The sequence below is a fragment of the Entelurus aequoreus genome, linkage group LG12 (genome assembly GCF_033978785.1).
Source record: "Entelurus aequoreus isolate RoL-2023_Sb linkage group LG12, RoL_Eaeq_v1.1, whole genome shotgun sequence".
Lineage (NCBI taxonomy): Eukaryota > Metazoa > Chordata > Actinopteri > Syngnathiformes > Syngnathidae > Entelurus > Entelurus aequoreus.
In genome coordinates this window covers 32,548,298-32,570,209 of record NC_084742.1, presented here as the reverse complement: position 1 = coordinate 32,570,209, position 21,912 = coordinate 32,548,298, and the positions used below count along the sequence as shown (strand labels likewise).

Genomic DNA, 21,912 nt, shown 5'->3' with positions numbered 1-21,912 from the left:
TGGAGTGATTGCACAAATACAAATAACTAAATATTTGCTTCAATTGAATTCAAAATGAAATGTTTCAATGCTGAAAATCTCAGTACAAGCCACGAATTCCAAGATCAACGTGTGATGGTCAACAGAGGTAGCAAAAAACGGTGTTACTAGCAAAGCTAAATATTTTGGAGGTGGTACTTTGTGTAAAAAGTTGAAAATGATACAAACTCAGCCTTCAAATTAGCAGCTCCGAACAATTATATATATATATATATATATATATATATATATATATATATATATATATATATATATATATATATATATATATATATATATATATATATATATATATATATATATATATATATATATATATATATATATATATATATATATATATGTGTGAGTTTATGTATACAATAAAGTCCTTCTGAAAATAGCCTAAAATTCATTTGAAGGTTTAAACGGTTTATAGTAAAAAAATTAAACAAAACAAATATCTTCATCGGCTCTGAAATGTCAGGACCATGTCAAGTAACTCCACCTGTCCTTCATAAATGAATATTGTCCAGATGTTTAGTGACTGGATCATATTTAGACAACATAAAGGTAATGTAGAGATGTATACAGTATACATCAAGTAGTGCAACCTGAACATCTCAAAGTGTTTGTGAGCAATTTAAAAAGTCTCCCGCACGTCTATTTAGCTTCTTCAACCCTGGGCCATTTTGCAGGAAAGCCTAAATGTTCTGCCTACATAGAGGATCATTAGGGATGTTTCAAAAAAATCGATTCACATCCGAATCACGATTGTTATTATTCTGATTTTAAATTTGATGTTTTATAACTTTCAAAACTTTATTGTGGAAAAAAAACTTCTTATTTTTAAAAATAAAAATACATTTTTGTAAAATGTTTTTAGGCCATCTCTTATACCCCGTAATTGATTCTAACCCTAATCAGGATTCTTATGTATTACGATTCTAAATTGATTCATTATTTTCAATCTATTCTGAAAGGAATCGTCACCCCAAGAATCGGAAACAAATCAAATCAGGAGTTGTTGCAAGACTCCCATCCCTAATGGTCATGGTGTCAGCGTCAATGGGGCACTTTGATGCTATGTGCAAACATGAACATGTACATGTACTGTATGGGTTACTGGGACAGAGAAAATAAAGCTGCTTTTTCAGTGAGTTTAGCGGGAGAGAATTTGTCGCATTAGAGTATTGTTTATGAAATGATCAATGCCATAGGCTGTTTTTAGGCTCCATTTCAGGGAGTGTAGTTGGAATCGTTATGTACAGCTTTCAGCTACGTAGACATGCGTTTGTTTATCCTGACCAATTACCATAGCAACACAGACAGAACCCAGCAGCCAAACCGCAGCGTGTGGTTTTAAAAGGTTATGTTCAACCAGCATAATGAAATGTCCCCAAAGTAGCACAATGGAATAATGTAGTTAAGCAACGTCACTGCATCTAATTTAAAACATGTACGGTAGGTCCAGATTTTGGGACAGCAACACTATGCTATTTTTTTTTAGACTATGAATCAGCAACATAATGTGAAAGGAGCCTTCATGAACGCTTTTCAACAACACAACTAATTCAGGAAAATCCACTGTATTGTCTAAATTGTTCTACAAGAGTGTGTGTCCTCGAGATTTAGCAAGAAAGCTTCATGGTAAAGTAAAAGATGTGTGAATGTAAAAAAAAAAGAAAATGTAAGTATCACAGGTCTGTACAGAAAAAGGCAAAAAAAAGACAACAAAAGGGAGTAACACCGCATCTTGGAGCTGGACAAGGGACAAGGCCCAGCAATATCAACGCCTTGACTCAAAGAGAACCAATGATGATTTTAATCTACATTTCCTTGTGGCCCAAATAATGTGTTGGATATGCTTTGTTGGACATTTTGCGCCACGGTCACTTTATAACCCTTTTTTTGAGTCTGTCTGCAAGCGGTTTGTTTGTAGAGGCGTTTCATTTTCCGATTGCAAATGAATCCATGCCCCCCCTCCCCCAAAACATACTTTCTTTAAATACATATCTTAGAGTCGTCATCGATATTTTTTTTCCTGACACGGTGTAAAAAAATCTTCATAAACATTACGTCGATTCACCCGGTCACAACATGAGGTAAACCTGCACACTTGCCAATGGAATTCAAACTACACGAAAAAGGGAGAGTAGCGCTTTACTTAATGTCTAAATAAGTGTTTCCCACTCGCTGGGACGTCACGGGGCAGCCAGAGAAAAGAAGCATTCAAAACTGCGTGCTAGCCCTCGCCAAAATGCGTGAACCGTATGATTTGACGCCTTGCCATTGTTTACCACGGGTATCCAACGTAGTAACATGTATTAGTCAAATAAGTCATCATAGGTGACACATGCACTAGGTGTGGGCTGACCGATCCAAAAAGATCAGTATCTGATCCATACCATGGTGATAATATTTTCCAGTTCTCTCTCTGTTCATTTTCACAATAGTGTCTCGTTGTTGACATATTGTTGATAGTTCATTTTTTTGAGGAAATGTCAAATAAAAAAGAATCAGTAACTGCAATTCTGGCCGTGTATTTACTTAGTATTGGATCGATACCACAGTTGGCAGTATCGCTACTGTGCAGGTTAGGCTACGGATTTGTTGCAATGATGCTGTGTAAGTGTACTGTACACAGGCCGAGGGGAGAAAAACTCACACGGGTTGTTCTTCTCCACAAAAACAATGCCTGCTTGCTCCTCAAGTCTTTAAAAAAATCCAGAGGCAAAAAAAAAAAGGAAAAATCAAAAGGGACAAGATTTTTCCACACCTCTCATGCTCAATAACTGCTTCCAGTTTAAAATGGAATGTGGATCATTTGTGTAGCTTCCGTCGCAGGAAAAAAAAAATCAGCTTTTGTTGGCAAATCAGCTCACTAATGATTGCCCTTCAAAAAGGCATCAGCATAAAAAATGGTGGCAAAAAAACAGCTGCTGATGGAAAACAAAAACCTGAAATTCCTAATTTATGTTGAAGCATGACAAATTTGTATCCATATATATATATTTATAAAAAAAATCTATCTTTCAAGTCAAGGCTGGGAGGTAATCCCACTTCTTGACTCGACGCAGGAACGACGTCGAGCCTGGCCTGACAGAGGGCTCCCTCTACAGGCCTCCTTACGTCCCACGGCCCGAAGGATGGCGTGCCTTCTCTTCCTCGCCCGCACAGGAAATGAAGGGCGGAGCCTCTACATTCCAAAGCTCCTCACCGCATCACATCCGTCTCCTTGGGCAGGCTGGTCGACCAGGGGAAGTATGCCCCGCCTTTTTCTCCAAACGGGATGGATATCTTCGTGCTTCGTCTTCAAGTATCTTTTTGTGTGTGTTTCTACGTGTTTTTTTTCCTAATTCTGGTTGCCTGTCACTTTGGCTAATTTGCCGACTAGACAGCGTTGAGGTGTAAGGAATCCCGTCATTAGGTCGATAGAGGAAGAAAACGGCACATTCTTTTAAGACTATATAGTTTTTTTCCAGTGATGAATTAAATCCACCGCGAAGAGCAGAGACGGCGGATGGAGTGGTGACGCACAGCACTTACTTAAATGCTGAAAACTCTCCTGGAAAATTGAAAAAAAAAAGCCATGTAAGCACCTTTTTGAGTTATGCAATCGTTTCACAATGACTTTGCTTTGCTTTTTATTTGACCCACCGTAGCCTCCTGCCTGGATGGGGGTTTTGGGCGAGGCGCAGGCATATAAACTGAAGTCCTCCGTCTGAAAGCCTGCTCGGTTTAGCGAAGGCTCTGAGGCGCTGCGGTGGATTTTGGGTAACGAGCGAGCCAGCAGCTCAATGGACGCAAGGATCTGAAAATGTTCAAAGTCAGTATTATTCAAATGACATTTTATATTTTAGCTGGGATAGGCTTCAGCCCGCCGCAACCCCGAAAGTGACAAGCGGTAGAAAATGGATGGATAGCATAGTAGAACTCGCCGTGCACTCCTAGGGCCTAAGTCGGGCATTACATGTGCTCCTTTTGTGATAGTTTAGTATGATGGCTAGCAGTCTGAAATTTTTGCTTTTGATTACAACATTGTTAGAATAGGATATACAAATAAAGTTGATGTCATCTTTCCCTCTATCACCATTGACTCCCATTATAACTGCTATTCCTGGTATATTACCATGCTTTTTTATATTATATGCTTTTTTATTGACGACCAAATTAATGTCATTATTTCCAAATAAAAACAAAAAAATATTGTTTTGGTGTGATTGCACCCCTTAACCACCAATTGGTGCCAAAAAAACAATGCATAATTCTCAGAGCATTGATGAGCGTAAAAGTGTTAAACAGCCATTAAACCGCTGAAATGCAGTGAAAAGATCCTGGGCAGTTATATATAACATGGCAGATATTTATAAAAGACTTGTGAAGTCAAACTCAAACAAGTCATGCCTGCTTTTTCTGTCATTCAACTTTCATTTAAACTTTCATTCAATATTTTGCATTATCCAATAATTAAAGAACTGCTTTTTTTTGACAAAACGATCATAAAACATAAATAAACTGAAAATAATAAAAACTTTACATCAATAGATATATCTTAAGTTGTTAAAACATTTCAGGCATTTGAAGTAACAAAAAAATAAATAATTTCTGACTTATGACACTTATGAGCGGATCCTACAAGTGCGTTTGTAAAGTTAATCTTAAGCTTGCTCAAAGGTTAAATCAGTTGTGCCCTGGTCCACCTTGTTTTTTGTACACAGTGCATCCGGAAAGTATTCTAAACGCTTTACTTTTTCCACATTTTGTTATGTTACAGCCTTATTCCAAAATGGGAATTTATTCAATTTTGTCCTCAAAATTCTACATAAAATACTGCATAATGACAAGGTGAAAATGTTTTGTTTTGAATAGACATTTTTGCTAACTTATAAAAAAATTAAAAAAATCACATGTATTCACAGACTTTACTCAATACTTTGCTGATGCGCCTTTGGTAGCAATTACACCCTTAAGTATTTGTGAAAATGATGCCACTAGCTTGGCACATCTGTCTTTGGGCAGTTTTTCCAATTAGTCTTTGCAGCACCTCTCAAGCTCCATCAGGTTGGATGGGAAGCGTCTAAGCACAGCAATTTTCAGATCTTTTCAGATGTTCAAGCGGATTCAAGTCTGAGCCACTCAAATACATTTGCAGAGCTGTCCTGAAGCCATTTCTTTGATATCTTAGCTGTGTGTTGGGGTCGTTGTCCTGCTGAAAGATGAACCGTCGCCCCAGTCTGAGTTCAAGAGCGCACTGGTGCAGGTTTTCATCTGGGATGTGTCTGTACATTGCTGCATTCACCTTTCCCTCTATCCCGACTCGTCTCCCAGTTCTTAACAGCATGAAGCTGATACCACAATTTTTCACTTTTGGAATGGTATTGGCCAGGTGATGAGTGGTGCCTGGTTTCCTCCAAAAATGACACATGGCATTCACGCCAAAGACTTCAATCTTTATCTCATCAGACCAGAGTATTTTGTTTTTCAAGGACAGAGTCTTTTGCTTGTTGACATAGTTTTTACTAAGGAATAGCTTCTGTCTGTTCACTTTACCATACAGGCCTGATTGGTGGATCGCTACAGAGATGGTTGTCCTTCTGGAAGGTTCTCCTCTCTCCACAGAGAAATGCTGTAGCTCTGACAGAGTGACCATCAGGTTCTTAGTCACCTCTCTGACTAGGGCCTTTCTCCCCCAAACGCTAAGTTTAGACAGCTGGCCAGCACTCGGAAGAGTCCTGGTAGTTCCAAACGTCTTTTATTTACAGATGATGAAGTCCACTGTGCTCATTGGGACCCCAAGGCAGCAGATATTTTTCTGTACCCTTCCCCAGATTAGTGCCTCGAGACAATCTTGTGTCAGAGGTCTACAGACAATTCCTTCGACTCCATGCTCAGTTTGTGCTCTGCAATGCACTGTCAAGTGTGGTACCTTATATACCGTCAGGCATGTACCTTGCCGAATCATGTCCAACCAACTGAATTTAACATAGGTGGACTACAATTAAGCTGTAGTAAAATCTCAATGATGATCAGGTGAAACAAGATACACCTCATCTCACTTTTGAGCTTCATGGCAAAGGCTGTGAATACTTAAGTACATGTGATTTTAGTGTTTTATTTTTAATACACTTGCAAAAATGTCTAAAAAAACACTGTCGTTATGGGGTATTGTGTGTAGAATATTTAGGACACAAATTAATTTATTCCATTTTGGAATAAAGCTGTAACATTAAAACATTTGGAAAAAGTAATCGCTAAAGTCGACGTCTACATACCTGTATATGGTTCGATTGCTTATGTTGACATAAAGTTTCTGCTAATATGCAATCAATGGCTATTTTTCATTGACTGAATCAAGTTCAAGGGACATCGACATAACATTTATGTGATTTTCTTTAAAACAAGAATGTATTAAGAGGTAAGAAGGAGGTGGTTTACTTTTCCCTTACCTGAGGAAAGAGTGGTCGTTCCTCCCTCTTCTTCTTCAAGCAGTCAGCCATAAGTCTCTTCATTGCCTTTGGGCAGTTGCTACGCACTTTGCTGAGGTCAGGGGACAGATAACATCGGCCCACCATAAATATGATCTGCAAGGGGGGTGCAAAGCAATGGCATCAAGAGCTACTACACTTGTGTACCTTTAACTCCAAGTCAATAATAATCACAATAATCATGAGAAGTAACCAAAGGCAAACTTTAGTATTGTCATGTATAAAGCGCAGAAAACCAAAATATCTCCACAAAACATACAAAACGAATGTCAAGCATGGAGAAGACAAGATGATAATGTTGTGGTTTGAAGTGTGTGAATGAAAAGCGTGTTTTAGTTTTGTCTTAGTCTTACAAACGTAATTGGATAGAAATAGCAGCAATGACATCAGTTGTGGAAGGTTCTGGATAGTTCTTTATAACTTGAATCCAAAATGATGGAACGACAAACTTCTATCCACATAGCGAATACACAAAGGATTGCCCGCATTGGCATGGAAGCCACTGAACTGAATTTGTAAGTTCTGTAATAAAATCGGCAGAATTTTGCTTTCTTGTGTATGTCCATTGATTGCTTTTTAAAGCGTCTTAATGTATTTTGCGGCCCAATTCAACTCCCTGATTTAAAATGTAAATGTGACAACAGCCAAGCTGGGATTGGACGTGTTTAAGCATCTGACCTGGTCTCTGTTGTTGATATTGGAGTAGGGCAGCGCTCCTGACATGAGCTCGTACAGCACAATGCCAAAAGCGTAAACGTCAGACTGGAAGCTGTAGGGGTTTTTGTCCTGCAGTCGGATGACCTCTGGAGCCTACGAGAGAGACACATTGGTTGTTACCCCAAATATAAAGGAATATTTATAGAGATTAAAATATATATATAGCCAATATTTAGAACTAATAATTGCAAAAAATAAAGTTTTCCACTTCGAACGTTAAGTATCTTGTCAGTCTATTCAATTGAATATAGGTTAAAAAGTATTTGCAAACCATTGTATTTTGTTTTTATTTGCGATTAACACAACGCGCCAACTTCACTGGTTTGGCGTTTGTGTATATATATATATATATATATACACACACACATATAAACACACATACATACACCTACTACAAAGCAGTTGTTCTTAAACTTTTTACACCAAGTAACACCTCAAAAATATTTTACTCTGCCACATGTTTATTACATACTTACTGTTCGCTATTACATCACTGTTTCTCCTAACTTTATATTAGGAGGGCAATCCAGTCTCCCAGCGGCACCCAGGTAAATCAAGTAAATGTATTGGTTTTGTAGCTCCAGATCACAACAGAAGTAATTTAAGAAAATGTATTACATAGAACAGGTGTCTACAAACTACAATTATCAGTCCAATGCACCAGTCTACACATCGACACATCTCTATACCCACTGTATATAATTCTAATAACTAATACAGTTCTGGTGTTGCTGTATACCATTACAGCAGGTACCCTTGCCATACCCCACTTTATGAATCAATGCTCTAAAGATTACCATCCACAGTATGGAGCCAGACAGCTGTTCAAATTGGTGGGAGCCACTCCATCGGGACTTTACTGTGGCCAGGCCAAAGTCACCAATCTTCACTGTCAGATCCTCATGGAGGAAAATATCTGGGAAGGATGTAGTTAGGGAAAATAGTATTTATCATAACAATACGACATGTTCTGATGGATAAAAAAAAAAACTATTTTGAGATCTCTTTGACTGAATGGTCATGGAAGGGATACTGTTGCTCTTCAGATCACGGTGGATGATGGACTTAGCGTGCAGGTAACTGAGGAGGAAAAGACCATTTTTGTACCAGAAGGTGTATAGAATTTGGTTTTTTTTAAAAGGAGAAGTGCTCACTCCATGCCCTGAGCGGTCTGCCTGGCGATGTCGATGAGCTTGATCATTTCAAACTTGGTCTCGATGATGTGCAGGTGGTGGTACAGGCTGGAGCCTTCACACCACTGGGTGACGATGGCCAGCTGAGGCTTAGTGGTGTAGCCCATGAACAGCAGAATGTTCACATGACGCGTTTTCCTGATACACACAACATAAAAATGTGGGTAGGGCATTTTTTTCCTAACAACTAAAAAGTAGGATGATGTGCTGTAGCTTTTTAGGTTACCTGAGGACTCCCACTTCATTCTTGAAGGCCTGTAGCTGCTGAGGTGTAGGTGCGGTGACATTCAACATTTTCACCGCCACATCACCTAAGAACATCAGGACATTGTTGGTGAGGATATTTCCACTCATTGTGTGGGACAAGAAATTGCCATCAGACCACACAGAGCTCTGTCAAGATTGGCACTAAGTGGCCACAATTATTATGTGCGCTATTGGGATCCACTAGATCACATATGTCAGAGTCACGGCCCGCGGGCCATATCCGGCCCGCGAGAAGGTTTTTTACGGCCCTTGGGATGATCTTGATTTATTATTAGAACCGGCCCGCAGACCGCAGATCTTTTACACGCACCAAGCGGATGCCGGTCCAAGGTTCCGAAAGGGGGCGAGCGGCCCGCCGGGACGCGCCTGCCGGCCGAAGGGCTGCAGCCCGGCCGTCAGTCGCGGAGCCCGCCGTGCCACGCGCGCCAAGGGGGCGGGCCGAAACCCGGCCCCGAGGCCCTGAGACTTCTGCTTTGTTTCCCCAAACCGCGCGTCACCGCCGGGCCCGCACCACCGTCGGGCTGCAGCCCGAGCGTCGGTGGCGGAACCCGTCATGTGCCGCGCGCGCCAAGCGGAGCGGGGGGGTCAAGCGGGCCGAAACCCGCAGGCCACCCCCTCACCACGAGGCCCTGAGACTTCTGCGTTTGACCCCTACGCGCGGCCCGTCGGGACGCGCCCGCCGTCAAGCCACGAGGGCCAGCCGTCGGGTCGCGGAGCCCGCCGTGCCACGCGCGCCAAGGGGCGGGCCGAAACCAGCGGGGGGTTTCGGGCACCCAACTCGCCTCCCTCCCACGGAGGGAGGAGGGGGGTTTAATGTGAACATTACTGTGCAATCACATATTTAGAGTTTTTACTCAATTCAAGTTTAAAAGTTAAAGTTTAATATTTGTTTTCACTGCATGTTACTTCTCCTTAAACAAAGTGTTGTTTTTGATTTATAGATTTTTGCACTTTATTTTATTGTATTTCAATTTAATTATATTTTAAAAATATTTCAGTTGAGTGGATGATAGAAAATTGCTATTATTGTTTTTTTCTTTGAAGTAAATTTAGCCCACTTTTGCTAAAATAGAAAATATAGGCTACTGATGGTGCCTTGAATACCGGTTTCTTTCATTTAATGTTCATGTTATGGGGATTTTTATATAAAGGAAATTTGTCTTTTGTGTCTGTTGAAAATTAAAGATTACTGACAGAGCCATAAGAAAATATTGCTTTATTTATCTGATCATATTGGAATATATTTGTTAGGTTTTCAGTAGGTTCAATTAGGTTCACTAGACTATATGCGTCATTTAAAAATTTTTCAATGAACATTCGAACAGTCCGGCCCTCGGCTTGTAGCTAAATTTTTTATTTGGCCCTCCGTCCATTTGACTTTGACACCCCTGCACTAGATGTAACATATATCGATACCTAGAATGGAGTGCCGACACCCACTCACCCAGAAAATAGGGGAAGAGTGAAAGATGACTTACTATGTGGGCAATGACAGACTGCATGCCAAATGGCGCATTTCCACACTTACCTATATGTATACTGCGTACTTAGTTCTTGAGAGAGCACATTTTGACAGTGCAATGGTCAACTCCAACTCCAACGGTAATTGGACACTTTACCTCTGAGCTAACAGGTGCCATTATTTCCCATTACACTACATAAGTAAGATGGTGACTATTGGAAAGTAGCTTACCACCACCAGTTGTGAATGAATGATGGGTTCTCACTTCTCTGTGAAGCGTTTTGAGTGTATAGAAATGTGCTATATAAATCTAATCCATTATTATTATTATTATTGGGGGTGCTCCAGAGCTGTGTATAGAAAGAGTATGGCCAACTCGGTTTCAGAGTTGGTCCCAAACATGGTACCCTGTCGTCTCGTGAGGGGCTTTTGACCAATCATTTAGGAGATCGTCTGGCCACACTCTCTCTGATTGGTCAAAAGCCCCTCACGTGACTACAGGGCCCCATGTTTGCTCCCAACTTTCAAACCCAGTTGACCATACTCTCTATACACGGCTCTGGGGCGGTCATCGTCAAGCACTGAACACCCACTATTTTTGACTGTTTTGAATGCAAAATCCAGGCATTTCATTTTGCCGTACTTCTCTGCGTAAACGTATGCACTCAGAAGACTGAGTGTAAATGCGGAAAGGGGGAATCAATATACAGTGTAATGCTATGACTAGGGTTGTTTTGATCAGGGTCTTACGTTGCCTATTCAGATACTGATCATTCATGAGTGAGATCAGCCGATGTCAATACCAATCACATGTAATTTCTCTTTTATTACATACAATTGTTTGAGCAAAACAAAGTGATTAGTAAACAATAACTAAACAAAGTCAAAAACTATTATCTACTACTACTAATACAATGTTGTTTGCCCTCAAAGTCCTCCTGTGTCCAGGGAATTATTCCCTAAACTTAAACATTTACAAAAACCATTAAAAATGATTTTGACAAAAAAAAATACAATCACTCTAACATTGATTATATAATGATAGTACCCTTGGTATCAAGACCAGCAATTTCTGGATAGAGCTGCCCTCTTACGTGTCATGTGAAGAATGCAGCACTGCTGAAATACCAACAGTCTTTGTTATATTATCCTCTCTCTAAACTTTTATGAATCCACTTGTTGATTTCTTGGTAATAGCTGCTTACTTTCTTCTGTAATGCAGTTACACTAACACTTCTTGACAATCCAATATTTACGTGCTTCTTCTTCATCTGTTCACGACTTTCACTGCCACGGTTTGCTTCTCAACCGCACTGCATTTTGACGTACTTCTCAGAGTGAACTTAAAAGACTGAGTATGGAAGTGCACAGATAGAGACACCCCCGTAGAATGCATTCTTTTATTACCAGTATATTATTATATTGTTGTCTGGAGAGGTTGCCATTACAGAGGTATGTCGACCATTATGTGTTTTTAGTCCAGTGATGTTATGAATTAGGTCGCACACCTCAGTACTTTCCTATTTAGTCATTTGAGTGACCGAGGTGTATTTACACTGTGAGGTACAATGTAATGCAGTGCAGTGTCAGTATCCGGATGTTAAAAACTAAATGGCCAAGATGAAGCTTGCTGGACACTCAGCGTGTATAGAATACATAGTACAGTAGATCCCTGCCTTCTATGGGGGTCCAGTTCTGAACCCACAAGCTTATGGAAAAAATGTGTGAGTAATTGAGATGCCCAAAATAATGACAATTTTTGACTCACAAATTGCTGTCCACTTTCCAAACTTGCCTGCAATTGCTCACTTGCAAACAGTACCGGTTCAAGCCATATATATGTCTCACTCACTTATTTTAAAGTATATAATGCATAGGTACCCACCACTAATAAATAATTATGTAAGATAATCGATGAACGGAAAGATTTGTTAAGCTTTGTCAGAGAAAGTTATATGTATGTTTACTTTTGCTTAGCCTCACACAGTCATGGTGCATTCAGGCATGGTCGAACAAAGTGCAACATCTCAACACTTAGAGAAATAACATTATCAGTAAAGCCTAAATAAAAACATAACGCTCTCCTTTTTGCCTCGATTGCTGGAGGACACAATTAATAAGCAACTGACTGATTTTTATACAGTTCTGTACTGGTTTTGTGCAAATGAAACCAATCTTGAGTTCAGGACTGGATTCTGTAAAAGGCAAAGCATATTTACTGAACAAAACAACATCCATCCTACCATGCCACTTTCCCTTGAAGACCGTCCCAAAGGAGCCTGAGCCTATCCTCTGACCCAGAGTGATCTGACCCTCTGGGATTTCCCAGTCATCACTAGAGTCCCTCCTCCCCAGTGTTTTCTGTGGAACAGAACAGGGAGTTAGCACATGCACACTCAATCAAGAGAGGACATATTTTTGGTATTGTTGGCCGATTACCATCTTATTGCGGTCCTCAGATGACGAGGACGATTTACGCTCTCTCTGTGGGCACGGCGACTTCTGGGGAATCTTGACGCTGGTCAGAGAGCCAGGTAGTGAAGCAGGGGGAGTGGCTGACAGTCCAGTGGTGGACCCTGACGGGGTGGGACGGGAGGTGGTGGTGAGAAAAAACAAGAGAAGAAATGATGACAGGTTGGCAGACATCAGGTACAAAATAGCATTTTGACCTTTTGACTGTGTGTTTACATACAAGTGAAAGGAGAGGGCGCGCTTGATTGGATGGCAATATTCATAACTTCCCAAAATACACAAACCACCAAAATACACACATACTGTACATTCTTTACTGTTGTAGTTTATAATGTATAAAAACGCTATAACCCTAATATCCAGATGTATTATATCATTGTAATTTTTACCAAAAACTGTATTTTTTTTAATACTGTATTTCGGTGAAAGACAAAGAAAAAGGTATATACACACACACGCACGCACGCACGCACGCACGCACACAAGCACACTTATACACTGCTGTTGGTACTTGGTAAGCATACCATATAAATGCAAACAATGCATCACGTTTTAAAGATAATATTTTTCTAACACTAAATTGCACAGAATGCAAGAAAAATTATATTTAAAATACAATCCACTAAAAACAGTTTTTATACTTGACTGGCGGGGATTTTAACCCTCAGGGGAAATTCGATTTTAATTACCTTGGAAGACAAACAGGACATAAAGGTGCCTTTTAAGGGCGTGAATAGATTTTGGATTACATTTCTCAATAAACTTCCGTCCAAAACTAAAAATAAAGTTGTTATATTTATACACTTAAATGCCTTTTTTGAGCTTGGATAATGTAACATACCGGTAACTAATGATATGCAACTTTATATTATAAACTGTAACATAAACTCATATATATATATATATATATATATATATATATATATATATATATATATATATATATATATATATATATATATATATATATATATATATATATATATATATATATATATATATATATAAACTATAAATTGAATTTATATATATATATATAAACTATAAATGAAATTATAAAAAAAACTTTCCTGTTTGGTATTTTTGTTTAGGGCTGAAGGAAAAAAACAAATAAAAAATACAACATTTTTATGCCCTTTGAAAAATGAAAGACTTAAATTTCCTGTTTGGCTGTGGGTTATTGTTGAATAACTGCCAGCGTTTTGTACACCTGTGAAATAATTACAAAAACAGTTTTGCATTTAACATGAGAAAAAAAGTTTTAAAAAAGTTCAAAATCAAAGCCATCCATGGACTATTGATGACCTAAACTTGGCAACCATCTGTACTTTGAATGATTAAATGATAAAAATCACCATGTGCATAATGAAAAGTGAATAGAGCCTAATCAGCATAATGGTGTAACTTGCAGGTGTCATCAAAGAACATGAGGGAATTGTGATGGGTGGGGACACAGTGGATGAGACACAGGGCTAAAAGGTTGGTGTTTATGTGTGAGGGGGTTGAGAGTGAGAGACAAGCACACACAGAGGGCCTAACTACCTCGGAACACAGGCTCAGGTTCAAAATCAAACACTATGTCATTGGGATAGGAGTATAGAAGGGGGCTTGAGGTCCGTGTTCGATGCTTCCTCAAGCAGCGGGCAGGGTGGGTCGGGGGGGCTGCAGGGCAAAGAGAGACAGACAGACCATCACTGCTACTCACCCTGCCCCTCTCACCCACAGCTACAGCTTTTGGGTGGAGCACTCTCAAAAACATACCACATCACAGAGTGTTAGCCGGCTAACCGGCTATCGCTTTATAAATCATTTGAATTTGTTGGAATGAATAGAAACAATGCATCAGTCCAAATCATATTTAGGTATTAGTGTTGATCAATACAACTACAATATACAATTGTGTGTTGCATAAAGAATATATATCAATGAGTCATTTTGAAATCAAAGCCTTAGATTGAACTAAAACATTAACTTTATCATGAGGAGCTTAAATATGACTCAATTTAAAGTAAAAAGAGAGGTGACGTCTGTTAACAATTAATAGTCAACTTTGTGTCCTCATAGCAGCTCAGCTCAGTGGCCGTGTTGCAGGAATAACAGTTTAGCTTCTCGGGTCATAACACACACGCACACACACATACATACACACGCACATAAACGAAAGACCAGAGTGCACACAGACGCGGGATGGTGAGAAAAAGCTCAGAATGTGCTTGGATTCTTCCAAAAGGATTCCTTACCTCCATCCGACCTTGCCAAGCCCTGATCTCGAATCAGGTCCTGAAAAAAGGAAGACAATGTGCATTAAATAAATGACACGTCTTTATTTTGACTGGAGATGTATGACCAGGCTGCTCGAGGACAACAAACGCAATGCAGGCCTGCAAGGTTTAACAACAGAGGACAACAGAAAAAAAAAATCAAACTTTACGTCGGCAGGCCCGGTCTTTGGGGCTGTGCCAGTAAGTTGACATTTCACTGACAGTAATAAGCAGACTGGGTTGCCAGTGTGGAGCCCTCACAGTTGCGATGTCCTGACGACCAACCGGCCTGCTAGCCTCAGCCATACACAAGACACATTACTATCAAGGCATACTGCAATGCCGCGTCGCATTGAAGACACAAATACACTGATAAAAAGGCAGAAAAAACATAACTTACCTCTAAAACGACATCTGCCATCTGTCGGAAGAACTAAAAAGAAAGGAGTCTACCGTAAAATCCGGCCTATAAGCTGCTACTTTTTTCCTACACTTTGAACCCTGCAGCCTTTTAAGATGGAGCAGCTAATTTGTGGATTTTTGCTTGCTGGTGGTTATATATAAAAACTTTTTTTAAAAGTTTCACCGTATAGCTAAAATAATTTATACTTACTAAACCATCTCAGTATGTAGGAGTGTTTTCATGCATTGTTGTATGGCTTTCGTAATGTAATGACTATAGCGTCGTTAGCATTAACTAATGCAAGCACGTTTACGAGTGTCTGTGTTAGCACTATTAACTTACGACATTATTTTTCTATTGTTTTAAATTCACAAATTCCTTAGTAAAAATCACCAAGACGTCACCGTGGAGTTATTGAGTCTGTTTAGCTGATTTACAACTATTTTGTAAATATTGGACCAAATCTGTAAGAAAAAATCCCAAAAAACAACACTTTCGAAAAATAAAAATCTCAACTCAAGTTTCCTAACCAATGTGACAGTGTAGGGGGTAACAGATATAGTAAACACAAGTATATCTAAAACATCCACTGATAATAAAGGAATATGAAATATGAAAACTATAAAAAAGGCCATCAGAGAAATATCAGTAACTATCATTTCAAACGGGAAAATTCCCAGATAAAATTAAAAAAGCTCAAATAATACTGTTTTTTAAGACAGGAGATAAACATAAATTCAGCAACTATAGACCAGTTTAATTTCCAGCGCAGTTTTCTCAAATTGTAGAAAAAATATTTAACAACAGATTCGACAAATTTATAAACAAGTATTCAGTACTGTCAGCTAGCCAGTGTGGATAAAGAAAAAATATCTCAACCCTAATTGAAATAACTGAAGGAATCACTAACCCAGTAGATCATAAACAATGTGCTGCTGCGGTTTATCAAAACCATTTGAAACAATCAATCACAATGATACGGCATAAGAAGTTTGGTTTTGAAATGGGTGAAAAACTACTTAATAGTAGCAATAGTAAGCTATGCTTAAGCCTAGGACGGTGGTGAGCAACATGCGGCTTTTTAGCGTCGTCCTAGTGGCTCCCTGGAGCTTTTTCAAAAATTTTTGAAAATGGAAAAAGATGGGGGGGGGGGGAATATATCTTGTTTTAATATGGTTTCTGGAGGAGGACAAACATTACACAAACCTTCTAATTGTTGGAAAGCCAAATGTTTAATATGTTTGTGTTTATGCTTCACTGATGAGAGTATTTGGCGAGCGCTGTATTGTCCTACTAATGTCGGCAATCCTTGAACTTACCGTAGTTGTGTGGACTGTGACGCAACAGTTTGTTTAAAAGTATAACTTTCTCTGCCACAGAAAGACGTGTTTTATGCCACTCCATCTTTATCTCATTTTGTCCACCACCGTTTATATGCTGTGAATGAATGCACAAAGGTGAGCTTTGTTGATGTTATTGACTTGTGTGGAGTGCCAATCAGGCAAATTTGGTAAGTGCATGACTGCAAGGATTACCTTGCAATGCTAACATGCTATTTGGAATAGCTGTATGTACATATTGCATCGTTTTCCTTTACTTATGTCCTATTTGTATTTAATATATATTTGCATGTCTCATGACACATTATCTGTATGTAATATTGGGTGCATTTCTGATAGTTGCGTGCCATGTTGTTCCAGACCACAGCAAATGTTACCCAGCTTGCCAAAGATTGCAATAAATAAATCCATTAAATGAAGACAGCCTGCCGTTTCCTTTAAGTTGGACACACACTTTTGGTCATTCAAAGCTAGCAATTTCCAGGGGTTATCTCACCCTCTGAGAAGCTTCCGTTTTACTAATGTTTTCCAATGTTGTAAAAATGTGTAGAATAAATATTACATTTCAACAATTTTGTCGAAAAAGGTTTGAGTCAGCCTGCGCGACAGTCATTTTGATAGTAGGCTAATATAGCTAATATAGACAAATCATGCGTTTCCTTCATTATAACACTTATACGAGGCGTTTAATTTTTTGCGGCTCCAGACAGATTTGTTTTTGTATTTTTGGTCCAATATGGCTCTTTCAACATTGTGGGTTGCCGATCCCTGTCCTAAAAGATAACACATCCGAGCGTTTGGGTGTAACTTGTGGTGTACTCCAGGGGTCAGTTCTGGGACCAAAACTATTCAATCCATATACTGTATGAATGAAATCAGTAAACCCACAAAAGACCTCAAGTTAAAATTATTTGCAGATAACACGACTGCATTCTGCTCAGCGGAAAACCAAAAGGAAGTAATAAAAATTATTATGGCAGACATGAATAAACTAAAAAGATGGTTTGATAAAAATGAGGGAACATTCTGTACAAACAAGGGATGTTCCAATCAGTGTTTTATGCTGTCGAATCCGATACGATTATTCATAAGTGAGATTGGCTGACATCAATACCGATGACATGCATTAACTGTAAATTGTTCCATTTATTCATTGTGAGTGCTCCGGCTGCACAATTAATCAACATCAAATCAACGTCTTACTCTGTGCATTGCTCTCAGAACCCGAGTGTGTTTATTTAACAGTATAATTAACTGAACACCATGAGCCCTCTTTTCAGTCATTTATAATCTTTGTCTTGGTGGGCAGAGAGCGGGGCGCCATCTTTAAACACACATGAAGCGCGTACAGACAGCCTCCCTACTCGCGACTTGCTAGTGAGAAGGGTTCAAAGTAACAAAAATTAGGAAGAAAAAAATTTATTACAAAGCCAAATGTCCCGTTTTGGTAATATTTCAGCTTGAAATTGGATGGGCAATATTAGTTCATCAAAACGGCCCACGAGCGAGAATGCTGTGATTACGGAATGGCAATAGACAAAAAGACAACATCCGACCTAGTTTTTCCCAGCTGGGAAAAAAATGCACTTTGACGTTCAGTATTTATTTAAGTCAAATTTTTGATTACATAAATGTGTCTATTTAATTTTTTGTTTATTTATTTAGAATAACAAAGTTATTTAACTCCCAATTACTGGTAAGGAACAAACAAACTTGGGTCACTTTAAGAGTTATTATAAGCATATGGTAGTCACTAAGTATAACAAAGCAGAACTGTTTAAGAGCCGTGCCTAATAACAATATCAGCCGCTTTCATGGGACAGGAGTAGGATCAAATAAGCTCTGTTCTTCATAACTCCTTTTTGGACTTGTTGAATTGTTAACATGACATCATGTCCGACTCACTTAATTTGCGTTGTGGTCAAGCCAGCGTCTGTTCTCAATCGGTACTAGACTCCATTTAGCCTTTTTTGAAGAAAAATGCCCTACGCTTGTGTTGTTTTCAGCTGTGAAAAACATGCAAATCACGAAAAGGATAAATGTTTCTTCAGAGTTTCTCAAGAGGTAATCAAAAAGGGGGAAGAGAGCAAAATGACATCAAATGACACTAATTCAGATTACCGTAGGTTAATTATTTTGGACTCTTGCTATTTTGGAAGTTTTGGAAATATAACTGTGGACAAAAGTAAGTGTTGTAAATATTTTAGAGTTGAGCACTCACGTCAATGTTGACAGGCTCAATGGTGTTGATATGGACGTTGGGGGCCGACGATGAGCGGTCCCGCTGACCAAACTGGTTGCGGTGATCCTCCTCGCTGGCCCGGAAGTTAGGCGGGATAGGTATGGACTTGGACGGAGACAGAGTGGTATGGCACATAGACCTGGAGAGAAGATGAGGTTTGTTAGTAAGTACAGTATCTGTAAATAAAAAAACTAAATGCCCAGCTGATTTTTATTCGACAGTACATTGGCAGTTCTAATGGTGAATAACACAACACACAATAATTTACTACAACGGGAATCAAAAAGCCCTTTTCATACAGTATTTAACTTTCTGCTGATCAGTAAAAGGTGCGAAGCTCACCCAGTGGAATCGGATGGGGGGAGTGATGGACACACTTCGGACACGGGGGTGGTTCCCTCTGAAGAGACATCCTCCTGGGTGAAAGGATGATGCTCGAAGAACTTTGATACTAACAGCAAGCTGCACAACGATAAGCCAAAGACAAAAAACAGGTCAACCATGTGATTGTAAAACTATACAATATTTTTGATCAAAAGTGCCAGTTAACAGTTTAATGCTATGTAGTTTCTACAAAGAAAACAGATGCAAAGTATTACATTATAAACCAGTATTAAAAACAAGTCATTTTAAATAAAACTCTATTACCAGTGTTTTCTCTACCATTATATTAGACCAAGAAAATCAAGTTGATTTAAAACTATTTATTTTATTTTATTTTCTGTTTTTGGCAGACACATTTGGTATATGCATTATTATTTTATTAAACAAACTTAATTGCCTTAACATATTTACCTAATGTACATAAAATGTGTCTCTTTGTGATATGTTTACAATGTTTTATCTGCTCTCTGTATTGCAAGCTTGGAGGAGCGACTGCATTCTTTTAATGACGAGTCTTGATTTTGGCTTTGTGGACTAATTTGGAGTTTGCATTTGCTTTCCATTATGAACGATGAAATGTATGTGTGGAGAAGCAATTGCAATACAGTTGGCTACGCTAAATGGAACTTTATAGGCGCAATTGCATTACAGTCAGCTGTGCTGTGCATGTGTGCTGAAACACTGAATGACATTGAATGTGTTTGGCAAAGTCAACCCCTTCCTCAAAAATAAGGAAAATTATTGTGTTGACATCTCAAGTACAGTAGTAGTACCTCAATTTACAAGCTTATTTTGGTTCTGTGATGGAGTTCTTAACTCAAAACACTTGCATCTCGAATCAACGTCTCCTGTTAAAATGCATTAAAAACTACCGTAATTTCCGGACTATAAGCCGCTACTTTTTCCCCTCGTTCTGGTCCCTGCGGCTTATACAAGGGTGCGGCTTATTTACGGCCTGTTCTTCTCCGACACAGACGAAGAGGATTTCGGTGGTTTTAGTACGCAGGAGGAAGACGATGACACAATGATTAAAGACTGACTTTTCATATACCGGTAGGCTGGTTATTTTGATAACGTACAGGCGAGCACTTTGTATTACTTTGCACCGTTGTATTATTTGTACTCTGCACGAATGCTGTTCGCCATGTCAAAGATGTGAAAGTTTGATTGAATGATTGAAAGATTTATTGTTAATAAATGGGACGCTTTGCGTTCCCAAACAGTCATCTCTGTCCCGACAATCCCCTCCGTGGAAGCAGGAACCCCTATATACTACGCTAATTACACATCAAAACCCTGCGGCTTATAGTCGGGTGCGGCTTATATATGGAGCGATCTGTATTTTCCCCTAAATTTAGCTGGTGCGGCTTATAGTCAGGTGCGGCTTATAGTCCGGAAATTACGGTATTTAACTGGTTTTTGCCCCTACTCCCAAAAAAATGACACTTTAACATGCCTTTAAAAAAGAAAACCTAACTTTTAGACAATAAATATTGTATAAAAACAATACAATAGAATGTACTACTAACAACTAGCTAATTCATTGTATGAAGTAATGTCATAATGTACAGAGGAGAGTAGACTTCTACGGTGTCTGTATGTTTTTGAGGATTTCATTCTTTAATTCAATGAATATCATTCACTTTTTCACACTCACTTTCTTTCGTTCAATAGTTGGAAAACAATGTGTTGTCGACTTTCTACCTGAAAGCTAATGCTAGCAAGTAAAACCATGTTTTGGGTGGATCTTACAGGGTTCACTGTGGTGTTCGCAACGCCAACAAAAGGCAGGTTTGTTTGTTACAAAAATGTTTGCTTGCAACTTAAAGCATAACAATTAGCCAAGAAACAGCTCTTATTTCAAAACACTCTTAAGTTGAGGCACCACTTTGCATACGCCAAATTGTGATTCTAATACAATTGGAATACCAAAAACAAGCCAGCTCTACAGGTACCAGAGCATGCAAAATCTATCTATATCTAGACTTACTCTAGCTGGTCGTAGTTCACACACATGAGAGGAACCTCAGTACTGCAGCGTTGGTGGAACTTGTAGCCACACGTCTGACAGCGGAACCCCTGGAAAAGCAGCTTTCTGCAGAAGTCGCAGAAGGCCAGGGTGAAGAAGGTCTTCCTCACCTGTCAGACACGTGGGAAAAAGTGAAATAAAAAGTTTACTTCATGAGCACCAGCAAGGGACTGGACAGCATATGACAGATTTGTGTGAATATGGTTGTATAAGTCCCCGTGTAACTTGGCAGAGTTGCTTTATGCAATTTTTCAATGAAAATACTTTTACTTTAATGCATGTAAATGTAAAAAAACATGTTGCGTTCATTGACTCACATACAGCTTGGCGGAGACGTCTCTTAGGAGGCCTTAATTTATTGACATTATATTCCCATATGCAGTAACTCACAAACTCACTCCTAACTCAGCAAGCCTTTTATTGTTTACTCTCAAGGGACAATACTGTAAACTGATATATAACTTACAGCAGTCAGTGTAAATCTCATATCAGTTTAAATGTACTGTCCGGTGAAAATAACTTAACACACAGCCATTATTGTCTGATGTTAATGGAGTGATATAAGGAGTTTAAAACAAAATTAAAAAAGGAAAACGGCAAAGACCAAGCCAGACTAAAAAGGTGTAGACAACCAAA

At 39.0% G+C, this 21,912-nt stretch overlaps 1 protein-coding gene across 2 annotated transcripts in view; it reads right to left on the bottom strand.

Moving 5' to 3' along the window:
* Positions 1-388: 388 nt before the first annotated feature.
* braf (B-Raf proto-oncogene, serine/threonine kinase) overlaps positions 389-21,912 on the bottom strand; it is a 45,810-nt gene continuing 24,286 nt past the window's right edge. The window contains exons 6-20 of one of the 2 annotated variants that reach the window (XM_062065687.1): positions 21,238-21,386; positions 19,206-19,325; positions 18,843-19,002; positions 14,858-14,897; positions 14,160-14,279; positions 12,585-12,721; positions 12,389-12,506; positions 8,643-8,727; positions 8,378-8,554; positions 8,257-8,303; positions 8,021-8,139; positions 7,185-7,316; positions 6,468-6,602; positions 3,679-3,832; positions 389-3,586 (exon numbers count right to left, since the gene is read on the bottom strand). In XM_062065687.1, coding sequence (XP_061921671.1) covers positions 3,564-3,586; positions 3,679-3,832; positions 6,468-6,602; positions 7,185-7,316; positions 8,021-8,139; positions 8,257-8,303; positions 8,378-8,554; positions 8,643-8,727; positions 12,389-12,506; positions 12,585-12,721; positions 14,160-14,279; positions 14,858-14,897; positions 18,843-19,002; positions 19,206-19,325; positions 21,238-21,386 — 1,716 coding nt within the window. In that variant the 3' untranslated portion in view covers positions 389-3,563. The remainder of the gene's footprint in view (positions 3,587-3,678; positions 3,833-6,467; positions 6,603-7,184; positions 7,317-8,020; positions 8,140-8,256; positions 8,304-8,377; positions 8,555-8,642; positions 8,728-12,388; positions 12,507-12,584; positions 12,722-14,159; positions 14,280-14,857; positions 14,898-18,842; positions 19,003-19,205; positions 19,326-21,237; positions 21,387-21,912) is intronic. The other variant, XM_062065688.1, reaches the window with a different exon arrangement.